This window comes from Bactrocera oleae, chromosome 2 (genome assembly GCF_042242935.1).
Source record: "Bactrocera oleae isolate idBacOlea1 chromosome 2, idBacOlea1, whole genome shotgun sequence".
Taxonomy (NCBI): Eukaryota; Metazoa; Arthropoda; class Insecta; order Diptera; family Tephritidae; genus Bactrocera; species Bactrocera oleae.
This window is the reverse complement of record NC_091536.1, coordinates 9,611,224-9,627,962: the sequence shown is the minus strand read 5'-3', so window position 1 is coordinate 9,627,962 and position 16,739 is coordinate 9,611,224. Positions and strand designations below refer to the sequence as shown.

The 16,739-nt window shown below is 32.1% G+C and overlaps 1 protein-coding gene across 7 annotated transcripts in view; it reads right to left on the bottom strand.

Moving 5' to 3' along the window:
* Positions 1-3,295: 3,295 nt before the first annotated feature.
* The window catches only part of sra (RRM_RCAN_like domain containing protein Sra), a 54,312-nt gene continuing 40,868 nt past the window's right edge, over positions 3,296-16,739 (bottom strand). For all 7 annotated transcript variants that reach the window (XM_036373079.2, XM_014242234.3, XM_014242233.3 and 4 more), the window contains one exon: positions 3,296-8,332. In XM_036373079.2, coding sequence (XP_036228972.1) covers positions 7,381-8,214 — 834 coding nt within the window. In that variant the 5' untranslated portion in view covers positions 8,215-8,332 and the 3' untranslated portion in view covers positions 3,296-7,380. The remainder of the gene's footprint in view (positions 8,333-16,739) is intronic.

Here is a 16,739-nt window from a genome sequence, read left to right as displayed (position 1 = left end):
CTTGCAGTCCTTTCGAAACAGTGTGAGTAAAAAGTATGCGTGTTTTACTTCAGTGCTATTGCACATGATCTCGGCGATCTTGGATGTCCTTAAGGCATTCTATCTCGCCCTGATCTCATTGTCAGCACTTGCATATATATTGTTCCTGTTTATGTTGTTTCTTGCGTTGTTAGATCTTTCAGCCGCTTTCTTGACCGCAAAGACTTCTTCCTGCAAGACACTGCAGTATTCTGGATGCTTGTGGGGTTGATCCGGCTCTCACTCCATAAGCCATTTTTGATCCATCTGTATAAATGTTGTAAGATCCGCAATCGAATCGCATGCTTCTGCGTCATCCACCCTTCTCTCCCAAATTAATCGTGAGGCTATATGATCTATTTTATTTACTTATTGAGCTATGCTCGAAGGCACTTGTAGAGGAATCATCTAACGCCGCTAAACTTTCAGCTGAAATTAGGATAAAAACCATTACAAACTTTTAAAGTAATGTTTTGTTCGAAGATCACTTTTAGTAGATTGTAGACTTATTAGTTTTGGAAATAAAAAAAAGATCAAAAAATCCCATATAAAATATATGGAAAAAGTAAACTAATTTAACTTCAAGAAACGTTTGCCAAAAACAAAAAACCAACGTGAGAAACGACGAACACCCTAATGTTGGCTAAGATTCTGTGTTCCAATTGATAATGATGCTCTAGTTTTGAAAGAAAAGAATAGGAGATATTAACTAAAAGTGGTCCTTGTCTTCTGTCTATATTGAAAAGATCGACTAGAAAACGATACGGAAGGTCGGAACCCGCTCTTAAAGCGTTTTGGACCTGTGAGAAATTGAGACATTTTTCCTTCAAAATATTAATTTATACGCATATATAACAAACAAATATATTTCATTTATTATTTAAAAATAAAAACTTGACTCCAGAAAATTTTTGTTTCAATTTTAAATAATCATAAAAAAATATTTCTGAATACTTGTGTTATCCACTGTATGTATATAGAGTGTACATCGTATATGTATAGCCATTTGGGCGCATCGTTCAGAAGTATTTTTCCGAATATTTCCATGCTCCTTCTATCATCCGTTATTTTTACTGTTTTGCTGATATATTATATATTGAAATTTTTATAATAAATAATTTATATAATAATTTCTTACGTTTTCTTACACCTACTTTCCATTATGAATAATGTGTTAACGAGCAAACAGATGTCCACATCTGCAACAATCGATTGTTATCGATAAGTTCAGGTGTAACCGAACATTTTATACTAAGTAAGGATCTAAGCCAGTGAAATACCTTCTGGCAAAACTTTATAAGAAAAACTGTTGCGAATGAATTCAACATACATTGTTCGATAAAATCGTAAAAGAATTAAAATCAAATTTGGTATCTTCTTATTAACTTGTGAATATTATAAGCCCCAGACACTCTTATTTCCATTACCACATTTTGCATGTCAACTCAAATGAGATATATGTAAACAAATCTGAATTTAATATATAAGGTATATGAGGAAAACATCAACCAAAGGCTGGGAAATTCCAATTTCATTCTGAACTAACTGTAAGCTGGAAAATATTTATTTTAGGTATATGTGGGCTAAGGAAAGTATTGACCTGATTTTACCCATTTTCGCCACAAAGGTAGGCTGTCAACACAAAAATATTTCCCCCGAATTTTAATACAAGACCTCACAGTTTTACCGACTATAAAAGTTATAGTCTGACAATTTTGGGGCGTAAGATGAAATACATACCTTAAGGGCACTATTTGTGCAAAATGTTATTTTGATAATGTAATTGATGTTTGATTTGTAAACTGTAAAGTGAAAGATTCAGATGGAATTTCAAAGTTTGTTATAGGGAGATTAGGTGTGGTTGTCATCCGATTACGCCCGTTCACAGTGTATGATAGGACAGTGAGGACACAAACCACACCTCACTCACACACCAAATTTGGTCGAAATCGGTCAAGTACTTCCTGAGATATAGGATTTCACTTATAGGTGGGTGGTGTCACTCCCCTTATTCAACCATCTTCCCTACTATCTAGGTTGTAAAATTTAATGCTTGTAGCGCATTTGTTAAGTGAGTTGTCGCACTTTTAGCAGTTTTCAACCTAACCGTTATATGGGGAGTGGCGTGGTTGCTTTCTGATTTTACCGAGAAGTGTACGAAAGGGGCTTTTTCCTAGCATGTTTGGTAGCTTTATCTTTCACATTTTGGAAGATATGTACATTAAAGCATTTAGGAAGCGATGCCATTCTCATTTTAAAATAATTTTAATTCACTAACTAACACTAAGTAAGCCAAAGTGTTATTGAAAATTATTTTTAATAATGTTTATTGTAGATTTATAAGTTATTTCCGTTTAAATAAGGAATCATTTTCTGTTTTACTAAATAAGATGAAGGAACGTTGCCACAAACTCTCCACTTCCTTCCAGTAGTTAGCTATCGAGAATACAGTTTAAATGATTTGAAGTTTGTGCTGACCTACTATATCTATTGTTGTTACAAAAACTGCTTTTAAATATTATGAACACCATATATGTGCGCTGTGGATAAAACACCAATGACGGAAGAGAAGTTAGTTTGGCATCATTTCAACCGAACTTTTTTTGACGGGTTGAATTGAAAACCATATAACCGAATTTCACAACTTCAACCAAAATGCAGTTGAGTTGGAAACCGTAATAGGGGTCTTAAAAATTTGATAGTGAATTTGCCAAATGTAGTTTTGAGAAAGTCGCTTTAAAGACAAATTGATGCAGCTGATGGAATTGAGCAGTTACTCTCTAAATGGCTATAACTTAAAAACTATTTGCAATGTCGATTTAAAATTTTAGAATGTTAAAGGTATAACCTATCGAAATATAAAAAAAATCTAATTTTGTTAAGTTTACACTAGGTGTGCCCTTTAAAAAGTTTAACGCGTGTTATTTATAAGTTACTATACGTTGAGGCTTTATATGCATTCCTAAGCAGAAAATGCTTATTAGCAGTCTCCACAAGTCATAGTTGTTATCTCGATAATCTTCTTAAAAACAAATACTGCCAATGGATATTACATATCGCCGATCGTTGGCTGTAGTTATCAAAGCAATTAGTTTAGTTTTTGATTATTTTAGCTTGTTATAAAGATCCGTTGGGTGATCAAAACCATAAGACTCCCGTGCAACATGTTGCGAGGATGCAATATATTTGGTGCAGCCCTACGAGAAAGCCAAATCAGAAGACAAAACTTGTCAAAAATGCATTGCATAAACAACTTAGAGCTCCAAAAGTGCAAACATTTTAATATTTTATACATTTTAATTTTGAATTCATTTATTTCATAAATGTACTTGCTTTAATTCCTTTCTCATCAAATTTAACAATGTTATTATGTGTACATATGTATTTAGCATATATATATATATACATAGATATATGATAATGCTTTAGTTTTTCAATCCACACTGATATATGTATATAGTAAATATATCATTTAGCACACTTTTCATTTATGGTTTTACGATAACTTTGGTGTGACACATCACAGCACATACATACGTACATATGTGTACGTATTACAGTTGCAATTAACATATGCTCAAGTGTCCGCTGTATACAATTTAGCCACACACAATAGTGCAGATTAATAATTTTTGTCATTGACATACATTTATACATACAAATAACAGGTGATTTTGTTATAGTATATTTAATATTTTTTTAAATTTTATTTTATTTTTAATTATTATTTTTTATTGTTACATCTAGAAATTAGTTTTATTGTTCTTCTGAATTTGCCATCTATTTTGTTGTGCAATTTTAACATTTTTATTCTTAATTAATAAATTTATATGCAGTCATAGGCATTTATATATTTATATTTATTTGTTTTTCTGCTATGTATTCATATTTAAAATTTCGAATTTTTTTCTAACTAAATACAGCTAAAGCTATTAAAATATAATATATAAATAACATTCGATTGAAGTTCAAAATAATAATTCGTGGGTGTAATGAACTTGATAACGAAAAACATACTTATATACGAAATATACAATAAATACGCTTGGAAACCACAAATTGATTTATGCTTATAATATTTGAATGAACTTTGGAGCAACACTGTTCAACAGCAAGTTTAGCACTTCAGTGAATGATTAAGTGTTTTTTTTATTTTGGGTTTCTGAAATTAGAAATTTAAAACTAGTCTTAAGATGAGCATAAGTCGAATAGTCAGAAAACCTATAAAAAAAAAGTCGATAAATGAAAAATCGATAAACGAAAAATACAAAAATCGATTAATACAAAAATCTACAAATGTGATAAATCGATTATTATTGCTTTTATAAATTGTAACTTATTTTCAGTTTTTGGTAAATTGTGATTTCTTTAAATATTTAAAACAAAAATAATTTCGAAATCCTTTTAATTGCAACTCTGTTCAAATATTTCAAAAAGACACTTTGCGACTATAAAATATTTCTCGGTAAACAAGTAGTCTCTATTAATTTTTTTCAACAACCTCACTACAATAAATAAATAGTTTTCTAATTGAATCTATTTTAAATAATTTAATAAAGATCGAAAAGCTTCTACAAAAACTATATATTATATTATATCAAATTAACGCAAGCCTCAAGTTAAACCTACCAGATATAGTATATTTGTAAAAAATTGTTTTTCTTAGCTTTATATCTTCATTATATGACTGTAACAACGCTACGTTAGTAACTTAACCTCACTTTTCCAATTTTTTTTTTCACTCGGCACTTCTCCGTTCGCTATGAGTGAGCTCGACTTTTTTTAAAAAATTTGTTTGTTTTGACGTGAAAGTGGTGTAATCGCCTGCTATTGTATCGCTGGTTAAGTTTATCAGTTGTGTACGTTCGATTTGTTACTTTGACAGTTAAGATATAAGATTATTCTTTGTTACAACATTGGCTGCTGCTCATTTTTATGCGAAACATTTAGTACAATAAAGTGGTCGCTATTAGAAACAAAAAACGATTTTATGCTAGTTGACTAAGCTCAGCTTTATGTCATCTCTGCTTAAAGCTTGATCTATCTTCTTATTCGCATTTTTCATGAGCGCCTTTGGGTAATTTAACAAATTAAGGAACCTAAATGTTTTAAATCCACTACGAGCGGCATATGTAATTTAAGAAAAGCTTGTTCGTAACAGAAATACTTTCAGACATTAGTCAAAAGTGGTAGCGAAACCTGGTTTTGCACCATATTTTGCTCAACAAGTTATATAATTTTTTACACTATTATTATATATTTTGCTCCATTTCTTTTTCTGAGTTGGGTCAATGGTTTTACTTTGTTCTACATAAATCTTTCTTGGAACTTTATACAAGAAACATTATTTTTGGTTTTTAATATTTATTTTTACAGTGAAACATCTTTAGTGCTTATATTATTTAAATGTTACATAATATTATTTATGGTACCTTAACATTCTAATCACAATTTCATTATTTCATGTATTTACACTGATTAATTAATTTGTATATTTTTAAATTCAGTTTTCCTTGTTTTTTTTTCTTATTTTGTTTAAAATATCCTTCTCACAATATATAAATAATAAAATTTTTTTCATGTACATTTTATTATTGATTTTACACAAGTTTTACTCTTTTCTTGAATGGTTTTAAACAAACATTCATACATTTATATAGTTGTTGTAGTAGTGGCAGAAAACATTCCTGATGTAATTTCATGGAATGGTGCCGAGTTGCCAGTATATACAAACGGTTTACATACATACAAATTTTTAAGTGTGGAAAGATCTGTGTGCAGTACATTCATTGAGTAACTGGTGGCATTGACTTTAGGTGTAAAGTTCAAACATTATTTTAATTTTTATATATCATATTTATATATATTAATCAAATTGGAAGTTTGAGAGATACGATTGTGTCTAAAAATGATGATAACTTTGAACATATGTACATTAATTTTACATATATATATATATATATATTTGATGTAAAGAAATAAAAAGTAATTAAAAAAAAAATTAGAACAAAAAAAAATTGTATTGCTAAACAGGCATTTGGAAAGCGTAATAAAGCGAATTAAAAAATTATATATGCAAAATAAAAAATATTTATAAAGATTACAAAAAGGAAGTGAAAAAAAATAAAATAATAAATATTAAAGAATTTAAAACAAAATAAATATTTGAAAAAGGAGGCTAAAATAGTTTTTAAAAAAAATTGGGTTAAATATTTTAAATTTAATTTGAATATTTTGACATTTTTTATTAACATATTAAAATATAAATATAAAATTAATATTAAAACAAGACTTTAGAAACGAAATAAAATATTTTAGAATTAAAGGGAAAAGTTAAAATATTATAATAAAAAATAAAAATATTGAAAATTTTATATTATAACGAAATTTTAGAAAGCGAATTTAAATGAAAATATAATAATAAGGTTAAGATATAAAAAAAAAAGAAATTCTTTGGAACAATAAAGGAACTAAAAAAATATACAAAAAGGAATTTAAATATTAATAAAATGCAATGAAAAATTAAAAATTTTTGTTTAAAAAATTTTAATTCGGAAAAAACACTCAAAAGTGCAACCTTTCAATGTGCATAAATAATTTATTAATCAAGAATTAATTAACTCTCTTTTATTGTAATGAATTTTTTATATATATGTATGTACATATATGAGCAGTTTGAATATTGTTGAATTAAAATTTAAAAAAAAGGAATTAAATTGTTGTAGTTTAAGTTATTCATACTTTACATTATTTATAACGTTCAAAAAATTATTATTTGGTAAAAGTAATAATAAATACAAAAACAATAAATAAAAATAGTTTAAAATAGAAATAAAAAAATTAATAAAAATACATAATGAAATAATACACAATAAATTCGATTTACATGTTTTCAATATAACTATTTATATAGTACATAGTACTTAAGTATATGCTATGTACATTTAGGCTTTAATTTTAAGTTTCGAAAAAAATATTTGAAATTCATACGGAGTTTTTTGCTTTATTTGTTGCTGCTAGTCGCAGTGGCGTGAGACGTGCATATATACTATGTATGTATGTACATGTAAAAACTACAGATTACAGCTCAACATGCGCCGAGTAAGACTACAATTTCGAAGTGATAGGAATCCAGTTATAGTTTCAACGAACAATTCATTTACAAAAAAACCTAATTACAACAATATTTATATAATTATGTTTAGTTCATTGCCGTGCTAAATTTGTATTTGCATTAACTAGTTACGCTTTAACTTCGTTTCACTTTCAATTAGGTGCTCAGCACCTGCCTTTGTACTTAAAAGTAATTCGCCCAGCCCGTCCAGCAACACATCCAACTCAGGAACGTTCCGTCGTCACGCTTTACGCACGCTCCGGGCATTTAGTCTGCACTATAGCCGGTTTGGCGCCGACCGCTAGTGTTGGTGCACTTACTGCACCCTCTGGCAACATGGCGGTGTGCACAATAATGCCCGGTTGATCTTCGCTTTGTGGATGCAGCTCGTGCGACTCGCCTGGCGTCAAACTGGCCAAGGCAGCCAAGAGATCATGATTGACGAGCGGCTCGTTCTCTTCGCGTGGCTCCCAACCGGCTGGCGGTGAAGCTGGTGGCGAGATTAGGAATTGCTTTACCGGCGCTGGTGGTTGTAGATTCTTATTCGAGACTGGCGTTACGGGCTGTGCGAAGTAACAAGTTATCGTCGTCTTCTTATTAAATTCATACTGATGCAATTTGATGCGTGCATTGGCCGCTGCTATGGCATTGTCATAGTTGACGCGCAAACGTCGGAAACTGCGTAACCACTGGAAGGTCGCCGAATCGCAGAAAGTACGGAAAAGTTCCTCCATCTGTTGTTTCAGTTCTGGATTGGTAAACACCTCCGAATGTATATTGGTCACAATTATGGATGTCGGCAAATCGTCGAAGGAATCCGGATCGACTGCTTCTTTTTCGCTTTCGCTGTCTACATCACCATCGGGTAGTGTAGGATGTTGGCTGGGTAAGCCATCGGCTTGATTTATATATATATCTTGATCCGGTGAGAGTTTTTCATTGCTGCTGCTGCCATCGCCGTTTTGTGTTGATTTTAATTTTAAGTTGTGGTTGTGATTTGTTTCACCACTATTGTTGTGGTTGTGTGATGTCGCCTCGTCCGTCGATCCGGAAGGTGGCGTGTTGGCGCGGGACGCCGACATTTTCGACGTGTCTCTGGTATGTGTATGTGGTAGGGTTTAAAGTGTATGCGGAATTCGCGAAGTTCTTGATTAGGTATGTGTTCTGACGTCGAGCAGGGGTGTGAAGATTGTTGAAATTCTGAAAACAAAAATAAATGATTATTTTTAGTATGCTGACAATTAAAAATAAGTATGCAAACTATAATTAAACTGAGGTGCTTTATAAATATTGTTGAGAAAATAATTTTGGGATAATTCTGTTATTGCGTAACTCGTAAGTATTCCAATACTTCCGTTCACAAATATAAAACATTTATCAAATTGGCACGAATCCACGAATTACTACTATTAATATTGTGGTTCCAATATGTTAAAATTCAAAATAGTAAAATCTCGGTATTTGAGGTTATGATTTGAACGCCTCTGAGTACTCCCCGCCAACAATTTTAGTCTTTAACTCGTCTGTGTAGAGAGCGAAGCATTCCCTATCTGCCACACATTCTATCATCCATTCTATCCTTCTGTGGAAATTTAGTGAGGTAGTCATAGAGCCCAAACTTATATCTTTAAGGAGGATATTAGCAAAGATGGCTTCATACCCAACGGCTCGTTGGCACTTTAATACAATGCAAATATTCCTTCAGTCTTGCAAGAAATAAGTTCAATCATTAGCTTTGAGGTGAATTGTACAATATCTTAATAAAGCTGTTTTATCTTATCTTCTAATTGCGAGATTATGGAATGTTATCTATGATATATGGAGATTCATAAAATGTGACACTTGGAAACTCGGAAACTAAACTCGAGCGTATTGCGAAAATGAAATTGTTTTCGAAAGTGAGATTGAAATATTATATATCCCCACAAGTTGATAATGAGAAAAAAGCGGAAAAAGTCAGCCTTCAATTTTTTTGGGTTTCAGATAAGTACTTGTTTCTCTTCTATTAGGTAAACCTTAATTTCATCACTTTCTCTACGAAATCCCCAGGTAATTACTTTTTATAAAGATGGAAAAATAGTTGTAGAAAGGCTTTTTCAAATAATAAGAATATAGATTCCAGTCAGAAAATCTGACGAATCTTTAAATATAATATATGTTGATAGATACGGGAGGTCTTTGATAAGTTAGATACCTAAAATGCAATAGAAAAAACCAGCACAGATGGTACTATGGCTTTCATAGTACAAGGTTTTGGAATATGTATCCAGAAAAAATACATGTTTCATATTTCTGTTTCATATTTCTGAACCTCGTGTGGGATTTCTGCTTATTAAAGAGCGAAAAGAACAAATATTGTCTCCAATTATAGAATTTAATTCGATCTACCAAGCATCAAAGGCACACCCTAACCTCTTTATCCAACCGGCAGTGAATCCAAGAAAAGGCAAAAAAACCCTCTCAAAATATCTCGTAGTCGGCCTAATACTTCAAGGTGAGTAAACTTATGTCTGCCTCAATTAATTTTTACCGTTAAAAATAGCTGTTAGCTACATAGAAGGCTTTTTTAACCAAAATAAAAGAAATAGAAATTGCAAGGAAAGTCAATAAACATAGAACCAAAGACCTTTCCGTTTCAACGCTTTTATGCCATTATAATCAAATATATGCAATCATATGTATATTTTGGCAGAGGCTCAATTAACCATTTACCCTAGTGGCTTCCACTTGCTGCATATGCACATACATATGTTTGGTATGCGAAATAGGCATTACTGTGCCTTCTAACGGGAAATGTCATCAGTCAGCAAACTATTCACTTGTTACATAATCAAACAGGTAAACTTCCTGCTGTCGTCGTTTCCGCAAAGCGCCGTTAGCGAGAGTGCCTCTATTTGTGTCTCTTAGATATTGCCATTCTTTCTTGCTATTTTTTGAAATTGTATCGCAAAATTAGACTGTCTGCATTGTCGACCTTTACAACCATGTCGGCATGCCTTTATATACATATGAACGAAGATGTCCTTTCGCTGATGGCATTCACTGGCGAACATTGTGGGGCTTAATCTGGTTATGTATGTCTCATGAAAAGGTAAGCGGATCAGTGAGCATATCCGGTAAGCATTGTGGGCTGTTTATTTTGGTTATTTACAAACTGAAGACGGAGAGAGACATAGACACCTGTCTAAGTAAAGCCCTATTAAATATATGTAGATTTGTATGCGATTGGTAGTACCTATTTATGTACCCTGCAGAGAAAACACTTAGCAATCATACCAAATTTGTATTCAATACTAATTAATGGTAGGATAATTCGCTTAATATAATAGTTTTGTACACCTTATTTTTGTTTGTGATAAATGTCTTCAAAGCGTCATAAATTGAAGAGTGGCGAATCGAACAAACAACTGCTATAAATGCAATAGACTGGCATAAACATATATACATAGATAGTCTAGCAAACAGTTATAGCCGTAATAAAATATGTCGAGTTTAGGATAAGAAAATAATCAGAATGAATCTCAAATTGAGGAGATATATTTTGAGACCAATTTAGATCGGTATTGTTTGTATTTATTTTGAGTTCAGATCTGGCTGAAAGGATTATTCTAATAAAAATTGCGTTTTATAAATCAAATCATTTTTTAGGTGGATGATCTTAAGATCAGGGAGGAAATCTTGGTTTCTATATACATCTTCTATAAACCGACTCAGCTCGTCACGCTGAACATTTATATATACTTTATTTTGTAGGGTCTCCGACGTTTCCTTTTGGGTATTACAAACTTCGTGGCAAACTTCATATACCCTGTTTAGGGTATAATAAACTAGAGAGACTAGTAAATTACAGCCGAACTCTGAGAGTTGACATCTTAAGGGAAGTTAACAAGGCAAGCACATCGGGCTTGGGATTCAAAGTAGTTATAACATTTTTTTTTTATTTTTAACTAATTATAATTGAAATTCTTGTGAAAAAAGTTAGACTTAAAAGAGGTGGCATTAATCGACCTCCCTTGTAGTACAGACGCAATTTTTTCATTGAGTTGTCTTTCTTATTGTCACATATTTTTTATGAATCAACAGCAATCTATCTCGTCCTCAGAAGACATTTTTTTCGGCAGTTAGGCTCTCTCCACATTTACCCAATACAGGTTTTTTTGTTGTCTAAATGTTTATTCTCTGCTCCAAGTTTTCTAGTATTTATATCTCATTTATTTTACTATTTAGAACATTTATCCACTGACCCATTAAAGTATGACCCATAATGAGTATGAGCGCACAAAATTTAGGAGTAAATATATGTAAATACTATATAGATAACAATAAAAATAGCTAGAAAGCTATAAAAAGAATAAAGCAATAAAAGAAGTGCAATAACGAAGCAATCGGATAATTGTTGGAAAAGTGAAATTGATTGCACGGGAAAGTAATTTTGAAAGTATAAGAAAAAAGGCCACTAAAATTCTATTGTATATGAGAAAATGTAATGTGAGAAGAACAACAAAACGTCGAATTTATAAAATATTAGTAAGGGGTTCCCACTTGCCTTCTTCTATATTTTGTGGTGTGCGGTTCGATAATCCCACAAATATTAAACAGTCTCGTTGAAAATGTTCAAATTTTGTGTTAAGCTTTTTAACACAGAGTTTGTGGAATAGTTTTATCTAAAGAATTTAATAAATTTTTCTGAATTGCACTTTTAGAAATGTTTTCCGCGAAGATTTGATTTTCTGCCTGCAAGTATATTGGTAATTGCATATGGATAATTCTAATAAAAAATAGCAGAATCAAAAGCATTAAAGAATAGTCCATCAACCTTTTAAGGATTGATTAAGATTTTAAGATTTTTAATACTCATAGAACAATGAATTTGAAAGATTACATCCAGAAAAACAAGAACAAAAGTTTAGTCAAATATCTATTAAGATGGCAACATGCTGTAAGACCCTGAGTTTGTACGATAATATTAGAAGCTCACGATAATGAGGGAAGTCAAGACAAATATATACATATTAAGTATAGTAGTGAAGAAAGTCTTCGGAAGGTCCGTAGCGACTATGTTTCGCTATCAACATGAAAAATATCTCGTGGGGAAATTTTTCTAGATTTTGTTTGGTAATAATGTATATGCTATGGTAGTCTAATCTATATAATATGTTCGAAGATTTCGTGAAGATAGCCTGTCAAAAATAAAAATGTTTTCACCACAAGGACACGAATTTGATCGCTCAGTTTGTATGACAGATATATGCTATAGTGGTCCGATATTGGCGATTTCGACATACGTGCAGCTTCTTTGTGAGAAAAGGATATAGGAAAATCTCAGAACGGTATCACAAAAGCTGAGTCATTTATTTTCAACATGCTTTATAGGGTCTCCGACATTTCGTTCTTAGTGTTGCAATCTTCATGGCAAACCTAATGTGCCCTGTTCAGGGTATAAAAACATATTGAGACTTTACAAAAATATCACCCACTCGTCGATGTACTCATTATACATAATAAAACTAACTTAAGTGCTTTCACCGTCATTAAATTTAAGATATTACTTAAGCCTTAAAATTACGATAATAAAAAAGCATGGAGAACTAAGAATAGCACAAGATGTTTAAATTTACTGACAACTTTAAGTACACATTCGCCAGTTTTAACCAAAGTCATGGTCACGAGTCTTCCTTCAGCCATTCAATGTCATATGTACAGATGTATGTATGTATGAGTATATCTTACGTCGCCCACACTCTTACCTGCGTGAACATGAAACGCGGTAAAATGCTCACACTCTCCCACTCTTCGATTTAGACATAAGAACAACGATTGCATGACTGACTGCTTCGCTGACTGACGCAGACCATTAGTCATTTTCTGCTTCCGCTTCAATTAATCACAAATATACGCCAGAAGGATATCGAGTACATAACACACATACCACACTTCTGGGCTACACTTAAATTTAGCCTTTATGGAAGTATTCGTGCCACAACAACAGAGGTGTTAAGTGATGAGTATACAAATTTATGAGTTTATTACTTGGCATTATTCCGAAGAAGATGCCTTTATGAATATAATCCATGACTATTAGTTCGTCAATTATTTTACTTGGGCCGATTTGCCACACTTCATTCAATCTACTCAGCTTTTCAACGCAAAAAATGCTATGAATAAGGTTCAGTGGTCTAAGTTTTCATGTAGTGAATTTAAATGCAACCCTGTTGCGTACTACACACTCTGCTTAATTAGTTCGAGTTTGACAGTTCCTAAATTCTGAAGTAATTGAGAATAATAAATAACGAGTATTCATCAATTAAATAATTTTACCATGAGAGTTAAAATAATTTGCTTGTTAAACTGTTACGCTGAAATTGAGAAATTTTCTCAAATAGCAAAGGACTGGACAAATATGTATACTGTCGAAAGCTGTCACCATTACTTTAATTCTATCAGCACTGAACATGTGGAACACTTTTAAATAAGTATCTAGTAAGTTTATGAGTAAAAAATATGATGTTTTGTATACGGTAAAGGTTTTGACAGCTAAGATTAGAAACATACATCGCTGAAAAATACGGTATGAGTCGTACTCAAGTTTGTATGTGGTTTACAAGATTTAAAAATGCTCATAAGGACTTAAACGACGACGAAAGGTAGTTCAGAAGTTAGTAATCGTGTGGAATTGGCGAACAAAATTCCGTGAAATTATTGGTATTGATTTAAATTTTACTATGAGAATGTTGGCTGGGAGATTAAATACGAGTAAAAATACTATTTGCAGAATTTTAATTTAAGATTTAAGTAAAAGAACGGTCTATGAGATGAGTTGAATGAGTTTTTTTTATGAAAAAACGGATTTCACTCATCAACCAGCTTCCGTATTCGCCTGATCTATCACGATGTGACTATTTTCTATGTCCAAAACTGAAAACCATCTTGAAAGCAGTATTTTATGATGATAACCCATAGCTTATAACCGATATTATTTATGTTTGTGGATTTTTATACTCTTGCAACATGTTGCTACACAGTATTTAAGTTTTTTTCACCTAAGTGTTGTTTGTATCACCTAAAACTAATGAGATATATATAGGGTTATATATGTATATGATACAAAAATGATCTGTATAAAGAGACGGGATGAAATCCGGGTGACTGTTTGTCCGTCCGTCCGTCTGTGCAAGCTGTAACTTGAGTAAAAATTGAGATAATGTAATGAAACTTAGCACCACTGCCACGTACGCGAAACGCCATTAAACGACAATCTATAAGGTGCCATTACTAAGCACTAAATAAAGATATAAAACTGTAGTTTGGCAGGGGGCATCACAGTAGCAAGGGTCACTAGTGGGCTAAAATTGTGTTGAAAACGACAAAAAGTGCGATAAATTAAATTTAATATGCTGCCAGCATTAAATTTCACAACCCAGATGGTAAGGAGGGCTTTATAGCAGCTGCTATTAAAATTGTAAAAGTGGCGTGACCTCGCCCACTTTTAAAGGAAACTTATATCTTGGGAACAACCTGACGAATTTCAACCAAATTTGGTGTGTGACCTATTATACGCTGCGATTAATGTGTACGAAAAATTTTGTGAAGCAAGAAAATGCTGCAAACGGAAGCGATTTGATTGGAGGCTTATCCAATACGATATCGATTGCGCCTTCGTGTTTACATATTATCTGTCACGTACTCAGCATTTGTGCTAAGCTTTGAACAATCAAGTGGTTCTTGTCTGCCTTACAGCTAGCCAAGCAATTTCATTGTAAAGCAAGAGACTTAAAGTGTAAACTGAAGAGCATGAAAAGTTTATTTTTTGTGCTTTTTTTTTTTGATTTTAAGTATTATCCAACGCCAATGGATTAATAAGCTTACATATGTATGTATGCCAGCATTATTTGTATTTACTGGCGGAAGCTCTTTATGTGCAAAAATAATTTTGCTGCTCATTGTTTGTGTGAAGACACAGTGAGAAACGCAAGTAGGCGCTAACCTTGACACCAATCATTGTGTTGTTGGCAGCATATTAAATTGTTGCTAGATATGCATATGTGTAGATGTGTGTGTGCATAGTTATGCACTTTCGTAATAAATGATTTTGACCAGCAATTTTCCAAATTTCAAGGCCCCTGCCAGCCGAGCAGGCCAACACATGTTTATTGCAGCTGGTGGAATTTCGAAATGAAAATCTTCAGCTGCTGATTGCCATTGCTATTGGCGGTCGTTGTTACATGTATGTATGCATGACTGATGCTTGAGGGTTGGCTTGCAGTTTATCGTTCTTTCTAAATCCCAAACTACTTTACCTTTTTTAGCTACTACGCGCTTCTGGGCTAAGGTTTTTGTTGTGAAAAAAAGAAACTTCACAAAAGTTGAACAAACAGAATTAGTTATCATGAGATTTGGTGTTTTGAGTGCGAATTTATTCATCATACAAATAAGTAAACACGGGCACTTTAATATCTCAGAAATATACTCATTTTAAAATTTATATTTATTTATTACTAAAAGTTAAAATTTACTACAACTGTAGAGTAATGGAAGACCTGGTCCATTGAGCGGTTGCTTACTCTCTTTAGCTAATACATCTCTCACTCATCAAATGTATGCTCTACAAAAATTTAGCAAAGTCCTAAACCACTCTTAACCCTTCAGTTATGCACACAGATACATTTTATGTCTGCTTTATTGGCGACAATAATAACAATAAAAATAATATTAATAAAATATTAAATTATTTTAAATACTAGTTTTAAGATCTTTGCATTTTGGCATTTTTCGAAGCCATTTATCGAAACTTATTATTCAATCATCTATTTAAAACTATATACGAATGTATCAAAGGTTGAATATGTTGAATGACGTCTAAGAAATAACTGTAAATGATGTGATAAGGACCAAGTTGTTTATCTTATGATACCGCTTTTTTTCCCTGAAGGATTTCGGGAAAATTTTCAAATTATTGATTATTCAGCATTGACAGTTTACCTATCTATTTTCAGGACCAACAATTTAAAAATTGTAAAGCTTGAAGAATATGATTGAATGAACATTTGACTATAACAAAAATTTGTTCCCGTTGGATCCCGTCAAACGCTCAGAAAAAGGCTCGTGTCGATTGGTCGAAAGAAATGTAAAAAAAATCGATAGCGGTACTTCGAAACACGTTTATAACATCGTGGCAAGTGATTAATAGTGGATTTACGCGTATGAGCCTGAAAAGAAACAACAGTCGACTGTATGGGTGTTTCAAGATGAGCCGAATTCAACAAAAGTTGTTCACGCACGAAGTACTTTCAAGCAAATGGTTTGCCTTTTTGTTTTTTGGAAAAACTGGACATTTCGGAACTATTATATTATTATATCGCAATTTATTATTATTATTTTTTTTTATTTATACATTCAATATTCAAACTCTTTCCATTTAATACTAGTCTTCCTAAAAATTGACGTAGAAAAATTCTAAAAAGCTAAATAAATTTTTCCGTTTAAATTATAAACATATGAGATCCGACTCAACTATTTTTCTCACACAGACTCACAGGCAAAATATACATCAATATATTCATTTGGCAGCTACGTGAGTAAATCACCATAGACACTTGCAGGATAATTT